The 19,871-nt window shown below is 37.7% G+C and overlaps 1 protein-coding gene across 3 annotated transcripts in view; it reads right to left on the bottom strand.

The window, feature by feature from the left end:
- LOC135838653 (neuropeptide Y receptor type 2-like) overlaps positions 1–19,871 on the bottom strand; it is a 147,097-nt gene that overhangs the window by 27,542 nt on the left and 99,684 nt on the right. For all 3 annotated transcript variants that reach the window (XM_065354377.1, XM_065354376.1, XM_065354374.1), the window contains exon 2: positions 18,538–19,187. In XM_065354377.1, the coding sequence (XP_065210449.1) occupies positions 18,538–19,098 (561 nt within the window). In that variant the 5' untranslated portion in view covers positions 19,099–19,187. The remainder of the gene's footprint in view (positions 1–18,537; positions 19,188–19,871) is intronic.

Below are 19,871 nucleotides of genomic sequence, written 5' to 3'. Positions count from 1 at the left end.
GATCGATTTCAAAATTGAAATAATGAAAAAATAATATGAAAAATTGAAAAAATGAGCGCAATCACGACTGAGCCCCCTGTATCAATGTAAATAACCATTTTACCCAGTGATATTCACACAAGACAGGCAAGAAACGTTATCCAAGACTATGTTTAGCTCAGTTTAGCCGGAGAACCTGATTAGAACGCAAGCGCTTTCGCTAAACGAGCAGAACTGGACTGAAAACTTTAACCCCCCATAACTCAAAAACTTATTTTCGGCTCGAAGGTCGATTTTGTCGCGTCGCGTCACATATACGAGACAAGCAATATATGAAAAAAGCAAAATATAAGTAGGTAGAAAAAAGTGTCGATCTCACCAAAGGTAGAGGTAGGTCTTCTTGGCACTGGCTTCACTACATATATGGTGGTCTGTTCTTTTTGCTATGTACTTTGGACGTGATTTTTTGACTATTTTGTCCTTTGAAAAGTGTCCCTACTCCTTTTTACATAAATTTTAGTGCGTTTTAATCTTCTCGCGATGTTTATGCGTAAAAAGTCAAGAAGCGAAGGGTTTGTTTTCAAAATAATGACCAAGAGTGAAAGATATGGGTATGAAACAGAAGATAAGGAGTTACGCCCTTAGGTAATAAAATTTTGGGAGTGTGAGAACGTGATTTTTTGGTGGTTTTTAATTTGTGAAAAATTAGTTGCCATAAAAGTCATCGAAAAGGGATGAAGATCTCGGGTGAGAGTCTTCTATGTGTTTGGTATTTTGGCTATTGTTTTTGGTAATTTTTGATAATTTATTTACGAATCGGATTAGTGGAGAAAAGAGAGAGAATCGGTTCGTCGTCTACAATGTGTGGTTTATGCGCATGTTGTCGTTTACACACCCTTGCCACCCGTTGTACGCGGTGGGCGTTAGGTCATTAAGCAGTTTACTTTTTACGAGCGTGTCACTGTCCGCGATCGTAAAAATGTTAACTAGGGTGGTTTTCTCACTTCTAACTGACAGTGATTGATGCGAGTGTTAAACTGTTGCTCTGCGGTAGCGATGTACATCGTATTTACGAGACGATTTTTTCCTATGCTTATTCTGGAATGAGTATATTAGTATGGAATTCGTATTTAAATTATAACTTAATAATAATAAAACTATCTACCAATAAATTATAATAACTTAAGATTATTGTTGCCATTCTCGTCTATATGGTTTTGGGGTTTTTAGGTCATTTTGTATAAAAAGATCATTGTATTTTCGAATGAATGATCTACGTAATTTTGATATTTGCATTTGAAGAGTGCAAATTTAATGTGTTTGTATAGGTGCATAGGCATCATGTAGATTATATTTTTCTATAACCAATTTTGGTTCCAATACATTGAGCGTGAATATTCGGGACAATTGATATTGGGCCAAAAAGGAGTACTCAATGCATTGATTTTAAGATTCTTGGTTGTAGTGATACAATGATCCAATATTGTAGTTATTTGCATTTGAAGAATGCAAATTTGTATTAGTTGTTTGGGTGCACAGGGCATCTTGTGGATTATAATCTTTTATAGACGAGTTTGGTTTTTATGTGCAAGTTGTATGCGCTTTTTGCGTCTAGTTTTGATCATTAAACATTCATTTCTATATGTGAATAATTATGCACACTCGCCTGCTTTTCAGTAACTGTGGGGCAATTGACAGATTGGCATTAGGTGAGTATACCTATTTATTCAATGTAATAAATTAGAATATGAATGCTTATTTGTCGATCTTAGGTGTGTGCTTTGTGTATTCACCTACCTCTTTTTTCTGTGAAGGGTGGGGCAATCGACAGAGGTTTCTACAGTGAGGTAGGTAAATGTACATCTCTACCTATTTAGTAAACCTGCGCCACAAAAAACGGTAATGTTTTGACGAGGAGTCAAGGTCGTTTTCGGCGTTTGGTTTACTGACACAGTGATCGCATTTGTGTCGGGTCGACATACTGGTTGGCTATAAATGTGCATTTTTCAACACGTGTGTTTGAAAAATACGTCATTTGTTTGATTATAAATGCTTTTTCTATTTTTGTGGGTTTTTTAATTTTTACTTCGCGTCGCGTAATGAATACCTGGATTTTAGATGAATCGTATTTTTGCCCCATAAGGCAAAAGGATGAGTTCCTTAATTCTTTGGGTGATCCCACCTTTCATTGTTTTCGTTGGGATCGACTACGACTTCGACGGTATTGGTTACAAATTGTTTTTTCCAATAAGACTCGGGTTGGGGTCGTCCTAGTCTGGCTCTGACGCGATCGGAAATTCGGATGATGGGTAGGGGAGGATATCGGGAATTGTAGGTTCCTTCCTGAGAGTCATTTTGGGATTGTGACGCAGGCTGCTGCGTTTCTGCTAATCCTGAGTCAGGTGGAGGGTTTTGATTTCCTACCTGAGGGTCATTTTGGGATTGTGTCGCAGGTTGCTGCGTTTCTACGTATCCTGAGTCAGGTGGGGAATTCTGTGATTTCCTAATTCTTTTAAGGATTACGACTGGGGTTGATGTCAACGTAGGCTCTTGGGGTCCTATTGTTACCTCTTGGTTGTTATTATTTTGATCGGAAGTTTGTTGAGAGTCTGTCAATGTTAAGTCGATTTGAGAGTTGTCTGAGAGGCTATTTTGGGAATCGTTTTCTTTCTCTGGGGGGCTGTTTTGAGAGTCGTTTTCCCTATTCTTTTTGGGTCTTCCCCGTTTTTTGGATTTTGGAGTCGAGGTCTCGGGTGCCCCTTGAGAAGGTGGGTCGTCATCGTCAGTTTGGGATGATTGACTATAAATGGTTTCTTGCGAATCGGTTAAACGATTTTTCCTAGGTCTCCCCCTGTTCCTTTTTGGCTGTGAGTCTTTGGCTACAACTGCCCCAGAAGAGGAGGGAGGTGGGTCCGCCAGGGTAGCACCATCTTGGAGTCGAGAATCTAGTTCATTTTGTGCGGCACGTTCGGCTCGAGCTTTTGCGCGATTTTCTCGTTCTAACTGAGCTTTTGCGCGATATTCTCGTGCTGCTTTTGTAACCTCTTTCATAACGGCTTGTGACGCTCGACTGAAGTCTTTATTGCTAACGATGATCTCACTCTCAATATCCTCGTCATCGGAATTTGAATTATTTTCCTCGTTCTCTGATTCGCTTTCAATATTATTGTGATAATCTGTGAGGAAATCCTTAATTTTTTGTTCTAATGTTCGGGAATCGATATGAGATTGTAAACAAATTTCGTCTTTTAACTTTTCCAAATTTTCTTTAGTGATAAATAAGGTTAATTGACGAATATTTGCCACACGCTCATCTGTAGTATCATCGGTTGGTGCTAATAAGTAGCAATTTTGCCCATTTCTCTGAATAACTACAAAGGGTCCTATTTTCTTTTGATATAATTTTCCAGAAGTTCCTTTTTCGTGAGACGATAATTTATGGTTGGTCATAAGGACCCAATCACCTGGTTCGAAAAATGTCGGATCGAGATGTTTTTTATTGAAAGAGGTTTCCTCTTCGATTTTCTTAAGTTTACGTTTCTCACGAATGAAGGTCTCGACAATTTGGCGTTGAGTCATATCGAAAATTCGCTGCCTTCGTTCCTCCATGGTATAGACAGCTTTCTTGGCTAAAGAGTCGGCTATTATGTTAGTGTATTCGTGTTTGCGAGCAAATACATGAATAAATTCTAACGCGTCGAAATCTTTTTTCAATTCGAGGATTTCTTTAAATAACTGTTCGTGATGAACAGGTTTGTTTCTCGAATTTTTCCAATTATTTGTCTGCCATGAAGAAACAGTATTGTTGAGTGCCTTAATCGCGTAATTTGAATCGCTTAATAACTTGACTTTTTTGATCTCGTTATCTTTCAAAATTTCTAGAGCTGTTTTGATCGCAATTAGCTCTGCCAGGTTATTGGATGTAGGATAATCGGGGTGAGTGATGCGTTCAGAAATGTTCAATAAGGATTCTGGTGCGAAGCAAATCCCTATTCCTGCGATTGCATTGGCGTCACCGTTTTTTGAGCACGCGCCATCAGCAGTGACTCTAGCATAACCGTCCCTATCTATTATAAGGTCAACGTTGGGGTCTAGTGTTTGACTTAGACATTGTGCGACCGAAATGGATGGGATTTCTTGTTTTGCTAATTTCTCGCGGAGTTTTTCGAGTTCGCGAGGGAAATTGAATTTCAATTTCTCATGTGGGATTTGGGATGTGATCGTATCCAGAATGCCCCATGCTTCATTTGGTTTAAATCCGAAAGAGGTGGGAGTATTATTGAGTTCGAGTTCAATTTCCTCAATGACGTCGTACCATCCTATATGAGAGCGTTGAGGGTCATAATTCGCGTTGGTTTTTACGCGAATTTTATCACCTATACACCTCATAGTTCTTTCGACGGAGGACGATTGAGGGTTGTAAGCACTTGTGTGTGCCACCTGAATTCTATGGGATTCTAGTAAATCATACCAGGCGTTCGAGATAAACTGGCATCCGTTGTCGGTAATGACTTTCCTAACTCGAACTTTCTGGTCTTTGATATTTTTAATAATTGTATCCATCCTCTGGCATACTGACTCTTTTTTAGTATTATACAGGGTCCTAATCCAAGTACGGTTCGTGAAAACGTCTTTCGCTACTAGCAGGTATTTGGGCTCGTATTGATTTGCTGGTAAGGGGCCAAATATGTCAACGGATAGTACATCCCCGAGAGCGTAAGCTTCGATTTGGGCATATTCGATTATTTTGTGTTTTGCGTAATTTTTATTTACCTTGCACACGATACAGATATTACAAACTTCGCGTATATAAGACAGGGAATTATTATGGTAATATATTCTCCTAAAAATTACGTCGAGTTTGTTGGCTCCTACGTGGCCGTAAGCGCAATGTAAATAATCGGCTGTGTCGAAAAATAGGTCATCGGGGAGGCATGGAACTTTTGATCCCTGTTCAATTTTTCGTAAAAGAATTTTCTCTCCTTCGGGGTTCCTAAAAATTTCAAATCGTGACATTTTTGTTTTTTGAATGTCTCTTTGTTTTTTGTTGTTAGGAGGGACTCTTTCTTCAAGAATTTCGATGATCTTTTTACAGAAGGGATCATGTTTTTGGTGGAAGGCGATGTTTTGTAGCCTTTGGTTGAGTTCCGAAATGTTCTCACTTAAGAATTTTAGCTCATAGGGTTCAATACATGTCTCAAATTTTTCAGTTTCGATATCAGTTGGGTAGTTTTCCTCTTCAGGAGAATCCACAATCTGGACACTATTTATCTCTAAGTCTGGGGCTTTTATATCGTAAAGCTTTTTATTAGAGGTAGTTATGTCGTAAACTAAATCGTAACAATTCAAAACAGTGATCCAGTGAGCTGCCTTTCTATGTGTTTGAGCAATTTCTCGAAAACGGTTTACAATGGGTAGGAGGTTCGATCTTACATGTATTCGTCGACCATGTAGCCAAATTTGCAATTTTTGTATGCACTTTACTAAGCACATAATTTCGCGGTCAAAAAGAGTAAAATTTTTCTGATGGTCTTTAAACGCGATTGAAACAAATAGGATGATTCGTTTTTCAGTTTCATGCATGTAAAAGAGAACTCCGTTCATTGCGTCGTTTGTAATTTTGGTATCAAGGAAGAGGTCTCCTTCTTTTGGAGCTTGTTGGAGCTTAAAGTCCTTACGAAATTCAGCTTTTAGTTTTTCGAAAGCTTTTTGTTGAACTTCGGTCCATTCTACGGGAACGTCTCCCTTGGTTAGTTCGTATATGGGATTGACAATTTGTGAGTATTCCGGAATAAAGTCCCTATAAAGACCTGTATTTCCTACTAGGGCTAGAATGTCGTTTTTCTTTGAGAGAGAGAATTTACCTCTTTTGGTATGTTTTTTCTCGAATTCGTCCAACTTTTTGATTTTTTCGTTTTGTTTTCCCACCCCCTGATCAGAAATTACGAATCCTAGGTGGTCTGCGCAATTACGAAAAAATTGAGTTTTGGTTGGGTTTAGTGTTAAGCCATGATCGCGAATTTTTTGAAAAACTTTTTCTAATCTAGCTATGGTTTCCTCGAAATTCTTTCCCGATATTTTTATGTCGTCCACGTATTTTGTGATTCCATCTTCGTTGTCAATGACTTGATTTATCATGAGAACGAATTCGCCAGACGAGATTTTTAGGCCATAGGGGAGTCTTATAAATTCATAAACTTGCCCTCAACTTGGAAAGCTACAAATTTTCGCGAATTTGGGTGTAATACTAATTGCCAAAATCCTGCAGTGAAGTCTAATGTACAAAAAAGTCGATCCCCAGCATTATCGTAGATCATGCTGGCTATGGTATTCGGCTCGGTGAGTACATTAATTAGGAACTTATTTAATTCGTCTGCATCGAGGCAGATACGAATGTCCCCATTTTTCTTCACTACAGGGGCTAGGGTGTTAATGTATGGTGAATGTGAATATTGAATGATTTCGAGTTCGAGCATTTTCGCAATTGCGCGACGTAATGCTGGGAGTAGCTTTTTACTGGGTCGAAATTTCTCTCCTCTCCAGGGTTTGAGATGTTCATTACCCTCTTTGAAGTTGAATTTTACTTGTTCGCCTGAGTATATTCCGGGGTTTAGATCAAAAATATCATAAAATTTTTCCAACCTTTTAAATCCTTCAATCGATTGCTCTTCTGTGATTGAGCCATTTTCGACAGCTGCCTTTAAATCTCTACGCAAATTTTCACGAAAAGTTTTTATAGCTGTCGCTTTATCCTCAATAATCTCTTTCTCCACTTCGGTAAAACTTGCCCCTGCCATGTAATCGTACATTCTGAGGTATTCATCTTGCTCCTCGAATGTCATAGAGTACACCGTGAGGGCACTTTGAAACTCGATTGTGGGCATAAAAGGGATTACGAACTCGTCAAGATGTTCTGGCTCACATATTAACTCACGCCTGTGAATACTTATCGTCATACGTAAGTGTTCCATTGAGACTCTACCCATTAAAAATGTTTGACCAGGAGCGTCCATGATGTAAAATGGAGCGCTGATTATTACGGGTCCTAGTGTCATTTCTATTTGGGCAAGGTGTGTAGCTGCTACAACTATCGAGTTGTCTGCAAGTTTGAGTTGGACTTTCTTTTTCAGCCTAAAAAACTTCACACTTTGGGGTGCTTCTTTTAGAAATGTTTTCAATACTGCTTTCGTGAGAACATTGGGAAGTGCCCCGGTATCCAATTGCAGTGCTACTTTTCTCTGACCTATGAAGACAGGTACGACACATGCGGGATCGTCGGTGCGTTGTGTGATTATTTGACGTGAGATTTTGGGCTCAGGTTCTTTGAAGAGTACCGCATTGTCGATTGCATCGATCGATGTGAGTTCATGTCTTATATGATTTATGAGGGGATTTTTGTTTTTACGTTTTTTAGCATTTCTAATTTTTAATCGATTTTCGTTAATTTTGGATGCGAATAATTCGCCTAGATTTTGATTCGGAATTGCTCGGGGATCGTTTTGTAATTCTTTGAATGCAGCCCTAACAATTTTGCCTGGTTTGGATTTTTTGGAATTCGTAACTGTTGTGATGTTCTGGACCTGCATAGTCGTTCTTCCCCACATCTCACCTTGAGTGTTGGTGTAATTTTGCTCTTGTTCCATTGAATCTACGTGTTCAATCCATGCCTCAAAATTTCGTTGGCGTATTAATTCCATAATAAGAGAGTTTCGAACATCGCGGTATTCAAGAATTGATGGGAAGTATCGTTTAATTGCAGGTACATAGTGGAATTTTTGTTCAATCGGTAAAAGTTCTTTGCGATTTCCTATTTTGGGTCGTGTAAAAAATTTACCTTCATCACAATTTACTTCCGTTTGTAAAAATCGTAAGGCTGGGTTTTTCCAGAAAAGTACTTTTGGGTGCGCTGCTACGCGAGCGTACATATTTTTGAAATTTATATACCTATATAATTTCACATCTGGCTCGTCGATATTGCGCGGTTTTACCAAAGGAAATAAAAGAATTATACTTTCTGCTTTCTTATCTAATAATAATTCAACGATGTTTCGTAATTGTCGTTCAATTACTCGATAAGGTTTACGCGAGAAGTTGAATTCTAATTGTCCGGCCGAGAGTATGTAATTTGAATATGGTGGGAATTCAGTTTTTGACAATCGATTAAATAATGTTTCGAGAGGAAGTTGGTCGCGTAAATAATTGGGTAGTTGACTTGATAAAATGACCTCTCCGCGCGCCATGTAATGCGAGAGACTGTCCCCAACCCATATGTAATCGCTTAGAATATCCTTGAATGGGGCTTTCTTAACACTAGGTACTGCCCCCGGGCTGCCTAGTGATATGCGTTTCCCGAACTCAAGTTTTCGTATTCTTCTTCACTCTCTTCAGGAGACATAGCGGAGGTTATCGTGCCTACTTTCAGAGTTATGGTTTGAAGGTCTAACTGTTCAGGTTGGTCCTCAAACATCTGATTAAGGAGATTGCATACCGATATAGTTTCCTCTAAGTCCTCTGGAGGGGTGTCGACGAGAACATATTTGTCAGTTTTTTCATCAAATTCTACCGTTTTAACATCGGCAGGTGGTGTACGCGGTGGTCTTGGTTTATTCGCGACTAAATTTCCGTATTTATCGACATTGAAAGGTTTCGAATTTGGTTTTTGTTGATGTGGGGTCTGAGTGGAAGCCTGATTAGGTTTTGAATTTTCGGGCTTATCTTTGGAATAAGTCGCTATGGGTTTATCGACCGAAATTTTGGCTTCCTCAGAAATACCTGAACGATTATTTCGATAATTGTTATTGGGTTTTTTAGCTTGCTGGGATAGCATGTCCCATAAATTTTGTAATGTTTCTTGGGGCGGATACGACGAATTTATTTGTTTTGGGGGGGGTTGTGAGAAAGTTGGATAATTTTCGTATCTACGAGCTCGAGAGAAAGTTATCGGAACTTCATTCACGGTATCGCGTTGGATGTCAGTGAGCCTGGATAATTTATCAATAAATTGGTCCAAAGTTTGCCCTTCCTCTATGAGCCTATTGTGATATTGTTCTGGAGTTTTATTGATTAACATTTCGATGAGGTCCTCCGCATCACCATGACGATGGTGAGAAAGAGATCGCGCCCATCGAATCATGTTATTAGCCATGTCTTTCACGTCGTTCGCGGTTGTAAATTTGTACTGACAAAATTTCATCGCTTCGTTTTGAGAATGTCTGTCCCAGTAATAATTTAGAAAGGGTATAGGAGGATAAGGTACGGTTTTGGGCCCAGAAATGAATTTCGACGAAATTCACACCAAAGGTTACCCAAGATGAGAAGATACGCTCAAAAAATTTTCAGACCCCCAGACCTTTTTTTCAGGGGGGGAGGGGCCAAAATGTGTTTTTTAAACTTTATTTTCCAGTGTTTCGCCAAAAGTAGATAAAAATTTCGCGTTTTTTTGTATCGATTCTTAAGGGTGAGGGGAAGCCCCTGAAATTTTTTCAAAATTTTTCGGACCATTTTTCACCAAATTGTGGCGTTTTGAAAATTTTGAGCGGCCATTTTGTAAAGAAGTTGCGGAGGTACAGTCACCATTTTTTTTCCTAAAATACGTTATTTAGTCAAGATTATACCATAAAAGTTTCAACGAGTTTGAGTTGGTGCAACATTGTCAAAAAAAATAAAAACTGACCACGCGTCATATTTGCCGGGGGTTGGGCATGATAGTCCACGGCGCTATCGTGGGAAGTTACATAGCGTTCGCGCGCGTTACTGTCGTTCGTGGTTGTCTCATAGTCCAGTCAAATAGGGGGGGAAAATGGGTGAACCACATACTCGTTATTCCAATCAAATATTTTTTGATGAATATTGTCAGAAATGTCAACCCCCTCCCTTCATATATACCCCTCGAAATGGCGTTTTTTCGTCTTATTTCATGTTTTTTAACAATGAAAATCCGGAGGAACAATTTTCTAAACATGTTTTTTGGATGTATTTACGACCCCTCAATATCATATATTTTTTCGAAATTTTTGTTTTGGCAGGTCCGTCATGGTGAAAATTTGAAATTTCCGCATGATTCGATACCACTAAGCACGAATATGACGTCAGATTTTCTGCTGCACTCATCAAGCCTCCCCCCAAGTGTCTTCACTCCTTCAGCCTCCTCCTCAATTTTTAATATTTTTGAAATATAGTTATTTTGATGATATTGGTGTTTTCATATGTTTCAAACCTACGGAGCACAAATTTTATGTCAGATTTTGTTTTGCACCTACCTGGCCTCTCCAGGGCCTCAGTCCCCTCCTCAATTTCTACTGTTTTTTAAACGGAACTACTTTTATAATATTGGTGTAGTTTTCAAGTGAACCGAACTACCCGAATGGAAATACAAACGTCAGATTTCGTTTTACTCGCACCCAGCCCCTCCGGAGCTTCTACAGGGGCCGGGTAAGTGTAAAACAAAATCTGATGCAACATTTGCGCTTGGGAGGTTCGAACGACACCAGTATCATAACGTCATTATGAGGGGGTAAATATGAAGGGAGGGGGTTGAAATTTCTTATGGGTACACCCCTTACAAATGTTTACAACGTACTTAAAAATGAGAAAAATCGGTTCACATGGGGCTGAGAAAATAATTTTTATTCCATTCCAGAAAAAGGGTGTTTTTCAAAAATGGGATGAGGGGGTCTGGAGATCTGAAACTTTCAATGCGGAAGTTCCTCGTTAAGTACCTTTACCTACCTAGTACCTACCTACCTAACATGCAAATATCAATCCAAAAGCTCACGGAGCCCATTTCTAAAAATTACGTCACTTCGAGGGATCGTAGCGCCACCCCCTTGGGGCTAGGGAGTTGGTTGATAGATCATTCGATAGGTATTTGAGAGGACATAAAATGATCACAAAGCTCATTCCACTCGAAAGTTGATATTTTAGAAGTTTTTAACGAAAATCTGATTTTGAAGGGGTGTGATCCACTGTGGGAGGGGTCGGGGGGATTTTAATATGTTGTTCACCACACTACTCTTGACAATATTCATCAAAAAATATTTGATCGGAATAACGAGTATGTGGTTCACCCATTTTTCCCCCCTATTTGACTGGACTATGAGACAACCACGAACGACAGTAACGCGCGCGAACGCTACGTAACTTCCCACGATAGCGCCGTGGACTATCATGCCCAACCACCGGCAAATATGACGCGTGGTCAGTTTTTATTTTTTTTGACAATGTTGCACCAACTCAAACTCGTTGAAACTTTTATGGTATAATTTTGACTAAATAACGTATTTTAGGAAAAAAAATGGCGACTGTACCTCCGCAACTTCTTTACAAAATGGCCGCTCAAAATTTTCAAAACGCCACAATTTGGAGAAAAATGGCCCGAAAAATTTTGAAAAAATTTCAGGGGCTTCCCCTCACCCTTAAGAATCGATACAAAAAAACGCGAAATTTTTATCTACTTTTGGCGAAACACTGGAAAATAACGTTTAAAAAACACATTTTGGCCCCTCCCCCCCTGAAAAAAAGGTCTGGCGGTCTGAAAATTTTTTGAGCGTATCTTCTCATCATGGGTAACCTTTGGTGTGAATTTCGTCGAAATCCATTTCTGGGCCCAAAACCGTACCTTATCCTCCTATACCCTTTCTTTTTTAATTCGTCATAGCGATGGATATTACGAACTGTTTCCAAAAATTGGGGGGAATCTTTTGTGAGAATGACCTTTTTGAAAGCAAATACCTTGTGTGATTCGTCAGCATTCGCGTTATTGAAATATTTTTCGAAATCGTCCAAAAATTCATGTGGGAAATATTTTAATTCGTCAGAAAAATAGACACCTGCATTTTTCACCGAACCTGGATCAATTGGGTTGGTTTTAACCTTCCTAGTTTTGGCTGGTAGTCTACGAATTACGTCTTTCACGAAATTTAGATCGTTTTGAAACTGGTTGGAGGCGTTAGCTCTTTCTTGTGATTCGTTGTTCATTTGTAACATTTTTTCCAAAAGTTTTTGAATAGCAGACGAATTGCTAGCAGAGTCAATTTTTGCTTCCGATACATTCAAAGAGGTTTGTTCTAATTTTTCGCCTAGTTCCTTCAACCATTCGTTGGTTGATTCGACAAGTTTAGATTGTTGAATCGAAATGTCCTGCAATTTATCATTCAAATAGATAGCGGTCTTTTTTGCTTCTTTGGCATAATTTTTTGCTTTCTTATTTTCCTGAGTAGTAGCATCGATTTTCGATTTTAACTTTGATTGCATTTTCTTATTCCAATCCCAAGTCTTTTTGAAAATTTTGTAAACCTCATCGTCAGTCGAGTCCCTAAGTGATTCGGGGTCAATGGGGTACGAAGTTTCCTGAGTACCAACACCTTCATCGGAAAGTGTATCTGAATTACTATCATCCGCATTTATACACACCATGGTGTATTCCTGCGGTTGATCACTAAAATTATTTGAATTATGATTCTCTTCGTTCATATTCAAATCCGGATTCATTACGCGAGCGGGCTTTCGGCTACTGTTGCAAAAGTCCAAAGAAATCAAAGGTTTTTCTTTACTTACTCTGCTACGAGTGCTTAAAGCTGGAGGAGTATTCATAAATCGCGAAGTGCAGAACGAAATAGTACTGTAACCCACACGAGTCGAAAACAGAATAATTTTTGTGTCAAGTGTACAATAGTTATATTAGCATTGACCTGTTGGTAGGAGGTCCTAATGTTCAAAGAATTTCCCCCCTTTTTTTAAATCGTCGCCTTGGGCTATTAAAAATCTTGAGATTTACGACCTTGGCTTCGCGCCTCCGAGTAAAAAGGGGTGACACTTGTTGTACAATATACGTAAATACATAGTAGCTAAGTATCCCTATTTTAACTTATTTATCGGAGGTTTGCTTTGAAAAATACCGCCGGTGGTGGCGGGGTTGGTGGAGGTAAACGTGTGCTCTATGTACTATTTTCCACTTCCAAAAAATTCCTGCATCCCTTCTCTTGAAATTACAATATCATTCGCTTGCAACTACGCTCTTTCGGAGAGCAGGCTACGCCCCCATGAGCTAAGTCTAAGGTGATGGAATTCTTTCCCTTCGTATGTAATTTGAAGGGAACTTCAAGGACGAAAATCTAGCGGCTCGTGTGTAAAGATTGCACCGAAAAAATAATGTTGTTTAGACGAAAATACATCTCACCCTAATTTACAGTGTTGTCACATTTACGAGTATTTCCTTCCAATAAATAGTTTAAAAATGAGAACAAGTAACAGGTTGCGTAAGAATCAAAATATTCTATTTGAAAAACGTAAATCTACATTGTACTGACTATGTAATTATTTCGTGAAACGAGTTATAAAAATCTATATTAGTCATATGTAAATTTAAGCCAATCAATTTTATCAATTCGGTGCTGATTGGTCCCTGAATAGAGTCAACAAAACAGCTCCGAAAATGAGGAAAAAATATATGCGCTAAGTTATTAAAATTACGCATGTCACATTTTTGACACTGGTTTGGCTGTGTTGACCTTTTGGTTATAGGTCGTCCAAGGCAGTATCAAAAACGAGGTAAGAAGGTGTATTGTATTTTTTGTCTAAGTGAAAATCTTAGCTTCATGCATAGGAAAATTCTCACTTATGTTATCGAAAAAATACAACACACATTCTTTGTAGGTTTCAATAACCATTGAACATTATGTTCCGAGTTATTAAATCCATGCGGTAGACTATTTAAAGACTAAATAATTACGTGTAAACACCCTCTTTGCTGAAAGAGAGGTGTTTCTTTTAATGGTGCTATGGTACATTAAAAATGTCACGTATCCCTAGTCTACTGGTTACATTGAAACGCGGCATCGTCGTCACCCTCGTCTTGTAAAGGACGCGATGCGAGTTCAATATCCTACTGACCTAGTTACCTACTGAATTTTTGGTACTATTTGGTTCAAAAAATATTTCGTGACAATTTTGGTCAATTTTGATGGGAATTAATTTTGTCTAATACTAGGTAAATCTAGATTGTAACTAATAGTATAGCTATTGGTTAGTACTTATTCTCAGTCCGACACAAATTCATGCAATATTATTGTAAAAAATAGTATCAAGGACGAGATATAAAGTATAATTAAAGTATGCTTAAATTTTTCTATTATCGAAATCAATTTTTGTGTCTCAGTCCGACCTTGTTTGAACCTGTTAGGGTTGAGTGACAATATCAAGGACGAGGTAAAAAAGTCTAAGTCTAGATATTTTCTATTGATAATAAACTAGGTTAATTTCTCAATTTTCAACATACGTTCCGCCCCAGAAGGTTTGGAGAAAATGCTGAATGAGTAAAAATCTAAGCATAATCTAATTTTAGGGTAGAATTCTTAATAAGTCTGGAGCATTGCCGCACTCGAACTGTAGTGAATATAGTGAGATTTATCAAGGCTAACCAAAGATTCCGATTTCTCGAAAATCAATGAAAGTGCGATCCACAACAACAGGTATAATTTCAACTCTTGATGCTTAAAGTGGATCTCCCTACATTTTTTGAGGCTAACCAAAGATTTCATGATGGCGTTACACTCACTTCGGAGACAAACCAAACGAGGACGCGATGAGAGTGCAAAGGGTCTCTGTGAGTTTAGTAACCTTCATGAAATCAATGAAAGTGCGACCTACACAAAAGATCTACGTTAAGGTCAATTGCTAATGTAGGTCTCCCTAGAGTCTTAGACTTTACGAACTGAAAATGGGGACAATCACGACCCATTTGATCTCAGTTTGGTACATAGTATCCAGGTAGAGAATCAACATTTTCGTTTCGAAAATCTAAGAGTGCCCTGTCTCTGACAGATGAGAGTTCATTTTCGGACTCTCGTCTGCCAGAAACTCATCCACTCGTAATCCGAATTGTGAGAATTCGTTTTACGAGCAGGGGGACCTAACTACAGGCTCCTCCAACTGGTCAAAAAGATCGATTTTTGAACAGTTAGGGGGTCAATTTAAATATTAAAAAGGTCCCTAATTCACTACATCGAGCACCTCAAAGTGCAGACTTATTAACCCATCTTTAATTTATAAATAAATTAAAACACAGGTCCCACGTTCAGGCGCCAAAATAATGATATAGGGTAAACAAGAGGGACTACTCTGGATTGGTATCGTTGGGAAGGAATACCATTGGGGGTGAAGATTAGAAATACTCCTTAGGCGGGGAATATTTTCGAATACCTAGATAGCTCAGAAGGGCGTAGTCTGTCTAATCACTCTATACATCATTTAAAGAATACACGTAATAAATACGAATTCTGTTTTACTTACTACGTATATTTACACTTTTTACATAAATTCATTGGCATACAAAGCAGTCTATAAATTTAGTGAGACAGTATGACCTAACGAATTTCTTTATATTATGACCAGGTCACACAGTGACACAGGTCAGCCAAACTTGACAATAATCTAACAAGTAGATTTTACCCTAGTCAACAACAGAAGACATAGAATAGGAGAAGAATACATTCACATAATATATACACGAGAATGAAGCATTTTAGTTTAGTCATCGTGGAAGCGACACCATGGTCCATATTTCCACGAGAAAAGGATAATATTATGCACTATAATTATTTCAGTTGGCGTTTCCACCACTTACTTCAAACTGTACACGTTTGTCATCGCTTATCTTGGCCTGTCCAATACTGTAGGCTTGATGACACTTAACTAAACGAGGTATCACTTTAAACTTTGCATATTGGGGTGATTTCCGGATAAATCCCCCAATACCAAAAAGGCTCACGTTATTAATCGATTGAAGATCGATTAATCTAAGTTTCACAGTAGTATTAACCATGCTAGAAATGGTGTAAAACGCAAAGACTTCGTCATGGACTCCCCTCAACTGGGGCGCTTCCATGACGTAAATTTAATCAACATCGACGAATGAACCGACTATCGCGAATTGCCGAAACACTAGTGATTTCTCAAGAGTAGAAATCTGTATTATAAAGACGCTACTTTTGTCTTATTCTCCACCCCTAATTGGGGGGGACCAATAGCGCACTTGCTAAGTACAAATACTTTTACATAAATTGAAGAATTTATGTGATTTTAGTTATTTATGTCCGAAATCCCTATCTCGGGCCATAAACGTCAAAGGCTCGCGACCCTTCTTAATTAGAGAAGGGTGCCGCCTTATATGCGCGAGTATGTCGCGTATATATTCGTACTTAGCCTATTTCCTAAAGTAGTTCAGACGTTACCAATATTTTCAATATAAGGGGTTCATAACATAAGCACTACCTTACGGCAGTGGGGCCAATCTGCCCTCTATCAAATTTTGAGAAAATGACTGGAAATTTTTGGTAATCTTTGGTAAATTGTCCGTAATTTTAGGTAATTTTTTGGTTGCAGATTTTTGGTAAATTACTGGTAATTTTTGGTAAATTAGTGGTAATTTTTGGTGAATTACTGATAATTGTTGGTAAATTACTGGTAATTTTTGGTAAATTTTGGGTAATTTTTGGTGAATTACTGGTAATTTTTGGTAAATTTTGGGTGATTTTTGGTGAATTACTGGTAAAAATTATGGTGAATTGCTAGAAACTTTGGAAAAGAGACTGGAAGTTTTTGGTAAATTGCCTGTAATTTCAGGTAAATTTTCGGTTATTAACTTTTGATATACTAATAGTAGATTTTGGTAATTTACGAGTAATTTTTGGTAAAATTGGGTGAATTACTGGTAATTTTGGGTAAATTGCCTGTAATTTTTGGTAAATTGATGATTATCAATTTTTGGTAAATATAACTGGTAATTTTTGGTGAATTACTGGTAACTTTGGTGAATTACTGGTAATTTTTGGTAAATTTTGGGTATTTTTTGGTAAATTAATGGTAATTTCTGGTGAATTACTGGTAAATTATGGTGAATTGCTAGTAATGTTGGAAAAGAGACTGGAAGTTTTTGGTAAATTTCGGGTAATTTTAGGTAAATTGCCTGTAATTTCAGGTAAATTTTTGGTTATTAACTTTTGATATACTAATAGTAGATTTTGGTAATTTACGAGTAATTTTTGGTAAAATTGGGTGAATTACTGGTAATTTTGGGTAAATTGCATGTAATTTTTGGTAAATTACTGGTGATTTTTGGTAAATTAATGGCAATTTTTAGTGAGTAACTGGTAATTTTAGGGGTAAATTACGTGTAAATTCTGAGAAATTAGACAGGCTAGTTCTCTATACTTAGGTTCTTTGAAACTTATCACTACTATAGGGCTCCTATGAAAAAACATGGTTCGGTGCAAGTGCACGCTGTGTACTCTCACTGTCAGCGTCTCAGCCCTCCCCTCCCCAATCTTGAAAACTGAATGTTTCCTCAATTTTCTCAAACCGATTATGTTGATTTCCAAAGCTAAATTTGAAAACGTGGATAGAAACGACGAGAGGCCAAGTTGATGAAAGTTCGTTGTAGAACATCACCTGGAAATTTTCTCAATTCTCTACGCAAATTTTTAGGCCCCACAAAAGAAAAATTTAAACACAGGGTTTGCTTTTTTTCGACAAATTCGACAACAGCTCATATGGGGAAAAATTTTTACATCACGACAAAGTTGGAATGAAACAATGCCACATGTCGCAGGGGTTTCTGATTTTAGAAAAATTTCATTTTTATTCTGAAAAAAATTGTTACAAAATCAAAATTGAAAATTTGTGAAAAATTTACAAAGTTTTAATGCATTTGAAATTAGAAAAAAATGAATTTCAGATGAAATAAAAATTTCTAAAGACAGCAAAACTGCAAACAAATTTAAAAATTTGTTGAAACTTTATTTAAGGATTCGAAGGAAAAATAAATTATCATTTTTTAAAGTGATTTTTAAATTTTCAATTTTCAAAAATTTGCCAAAAATTGAAAAATCAACACCGACAGCTGTTAGGTTTGATTTTGAACACACTCATTCAACAATTTTCCAAAAAGTTGATGCCAAACGTTTGAAATGGTTTCTTCGCAAATAAAATGGGTAAATTTCACTTCAAAAAGATCAAATACGTAACATAGTTCCCTCAATAAAAACACCATCTTAAGATTCAAAATGTCGGCACCTTACCTATACGGGTACCAACATTTGCCATAGTGAATCGAAATGGATATTCCAACTCTCAAACTTTTCCACGCAGTCAAGTAAATTCAAGCCATTCTAGGTCATCTCGATAAAGATAACTTACAGCCATATTTTCAAGTCTTTCAATTTCTCTCGCTTGTTTACCACGATGGTCGGCAATGCTACTCGATGCGATAAAAAATAATACCAAAGCAAAGAATAATTCGAGCTGAAGAATAAGAAGCAAAAAAAAAGCACATTTGCGAAATATTTCCATGTTTAACCGAACATAAGAACAATTTAAAAAGGTCGCGGAAGTGATAAAAATTTCCATATGGAAACGATAATACGAATATAAGTCGGAAACCGCGATACCGGCGTATTATAAATACGCCATACTGTATTATTGTAATAGAAACGTTACATTATTATACGCTTAAGCGCAAGAAGCAAAGACAAAGAAGTAAAGCAAAAGGGGGAAAAAAATTACTTGGTAATAAGCCAGCGGCGATGTGGCCAATATGGAGAACATCCACACGCTAATAATACAGCTAATAACGCTGGATCTGGTAGATACGGAATTATGTCTCCTAACGATGGTAAAATATCTGTCCATGGCGATCATGGTTATGGTACCGATGGAAATCATGATATTGGTGCCCTCTAATACCGGCACCAGCTTACATAAGGCCGATCCTAGATGCCATTCTCTTCTTAAAATTGATATCAACGTGAATGGCATACATATGAAACACATCGTCATATCGGATATGCTCAAATTCACGATGTACAAATTACGAGGCGTATGCATTTGCGATTTTCTCGCCACGACGAAGCATACCATCATATTGGCGCAGACGCCGACGCCGATCAGCAACACGTAAATTATTATAAATACCGCTTCGCCGGTTTGGCTTAAATTTCGGCCCGATTGCTTATACTCTAATAATATATTGAAAGCTTCTTCGATGCTGAAATTCAACGTCTTGTTTAATTCCACTAATCCACATTGCTCCGAGAAGAAATTATCTTCGTTCAGAGGGCAAAGCATTTATGACGTCGTCGAGTCAATTCGCATATCTTACGTAAACGTGCAATTTCCGACTCTAAATCGTCGTCGAGCTCATCGTACGTATCGATCTGCAACAGAAAAGAAAAATCAAATTATTATACAGAAAGGTGATAAGTATACGAAATTAACTCAAGGTATTTTTAAAACATTCTACATAGGTACAGAGTACAGACAAAATTAAATATTCAACAAGTGAAAATTTTTACACTAGTCACCTTGTGTTAGAGAAAAGAGGCGAATACGCCAGAAAGTTGAGAACTATTGCGTTGCCCTTCAGATCTGTCCATTCAGAAAAAAATACACAATAAATATTATTAGATTACCAGAAATTGATTCGATTTATGATTAAATTTATTGAACTCAAATGTAATATCCACCATGACTCAGAGTCGATTAATCAGCTGAATCAACTCGAATTGACAGAATTGACTCAAATCGACACCAACAGCAGATTTTTAGCCTGACTAAGCAGTGGATAACAGAATATATCCAAAGATTTTTTCCAGAACGAATCATCAAACATTTTTAGATCAAAATTTTAAAGGTTTATTGTGAAAGAGAGGTGGAGAAAGAAACGCTGAAAAATCAAAAGGGGGCGAGGGTGAGCTTCCAACCATCCAGTAGGAGAAATCTTTCTGATTAGATGTGATCTAGTCAGGCCCGGAAATTCCTCAGTTCCAATTTCCAGGGCTAGCTCGTATTCAATTTCCTCAACCAACAAAAAAAAAAAGTGACTTCAGTAACTAGGTACG

This window comes from Planococcus citri, chromosome 3, assembly GCF_950023065.1.
Source record: "Planococcus citri chromosome 3, ihPlaCitr1.1, whole genome shotgun sequence".
NCBI lineage: Eukaryota > Metazoa > Arthropoda > Insecta > Hemiptera > Pseudococcidae > Planococcus > Planococcus citri.
The sequence above is the reverse complement of the archived record's forward strand: the minus strand, read 5'-3'. Positions and strand labels throughout refer to the sequence as shown.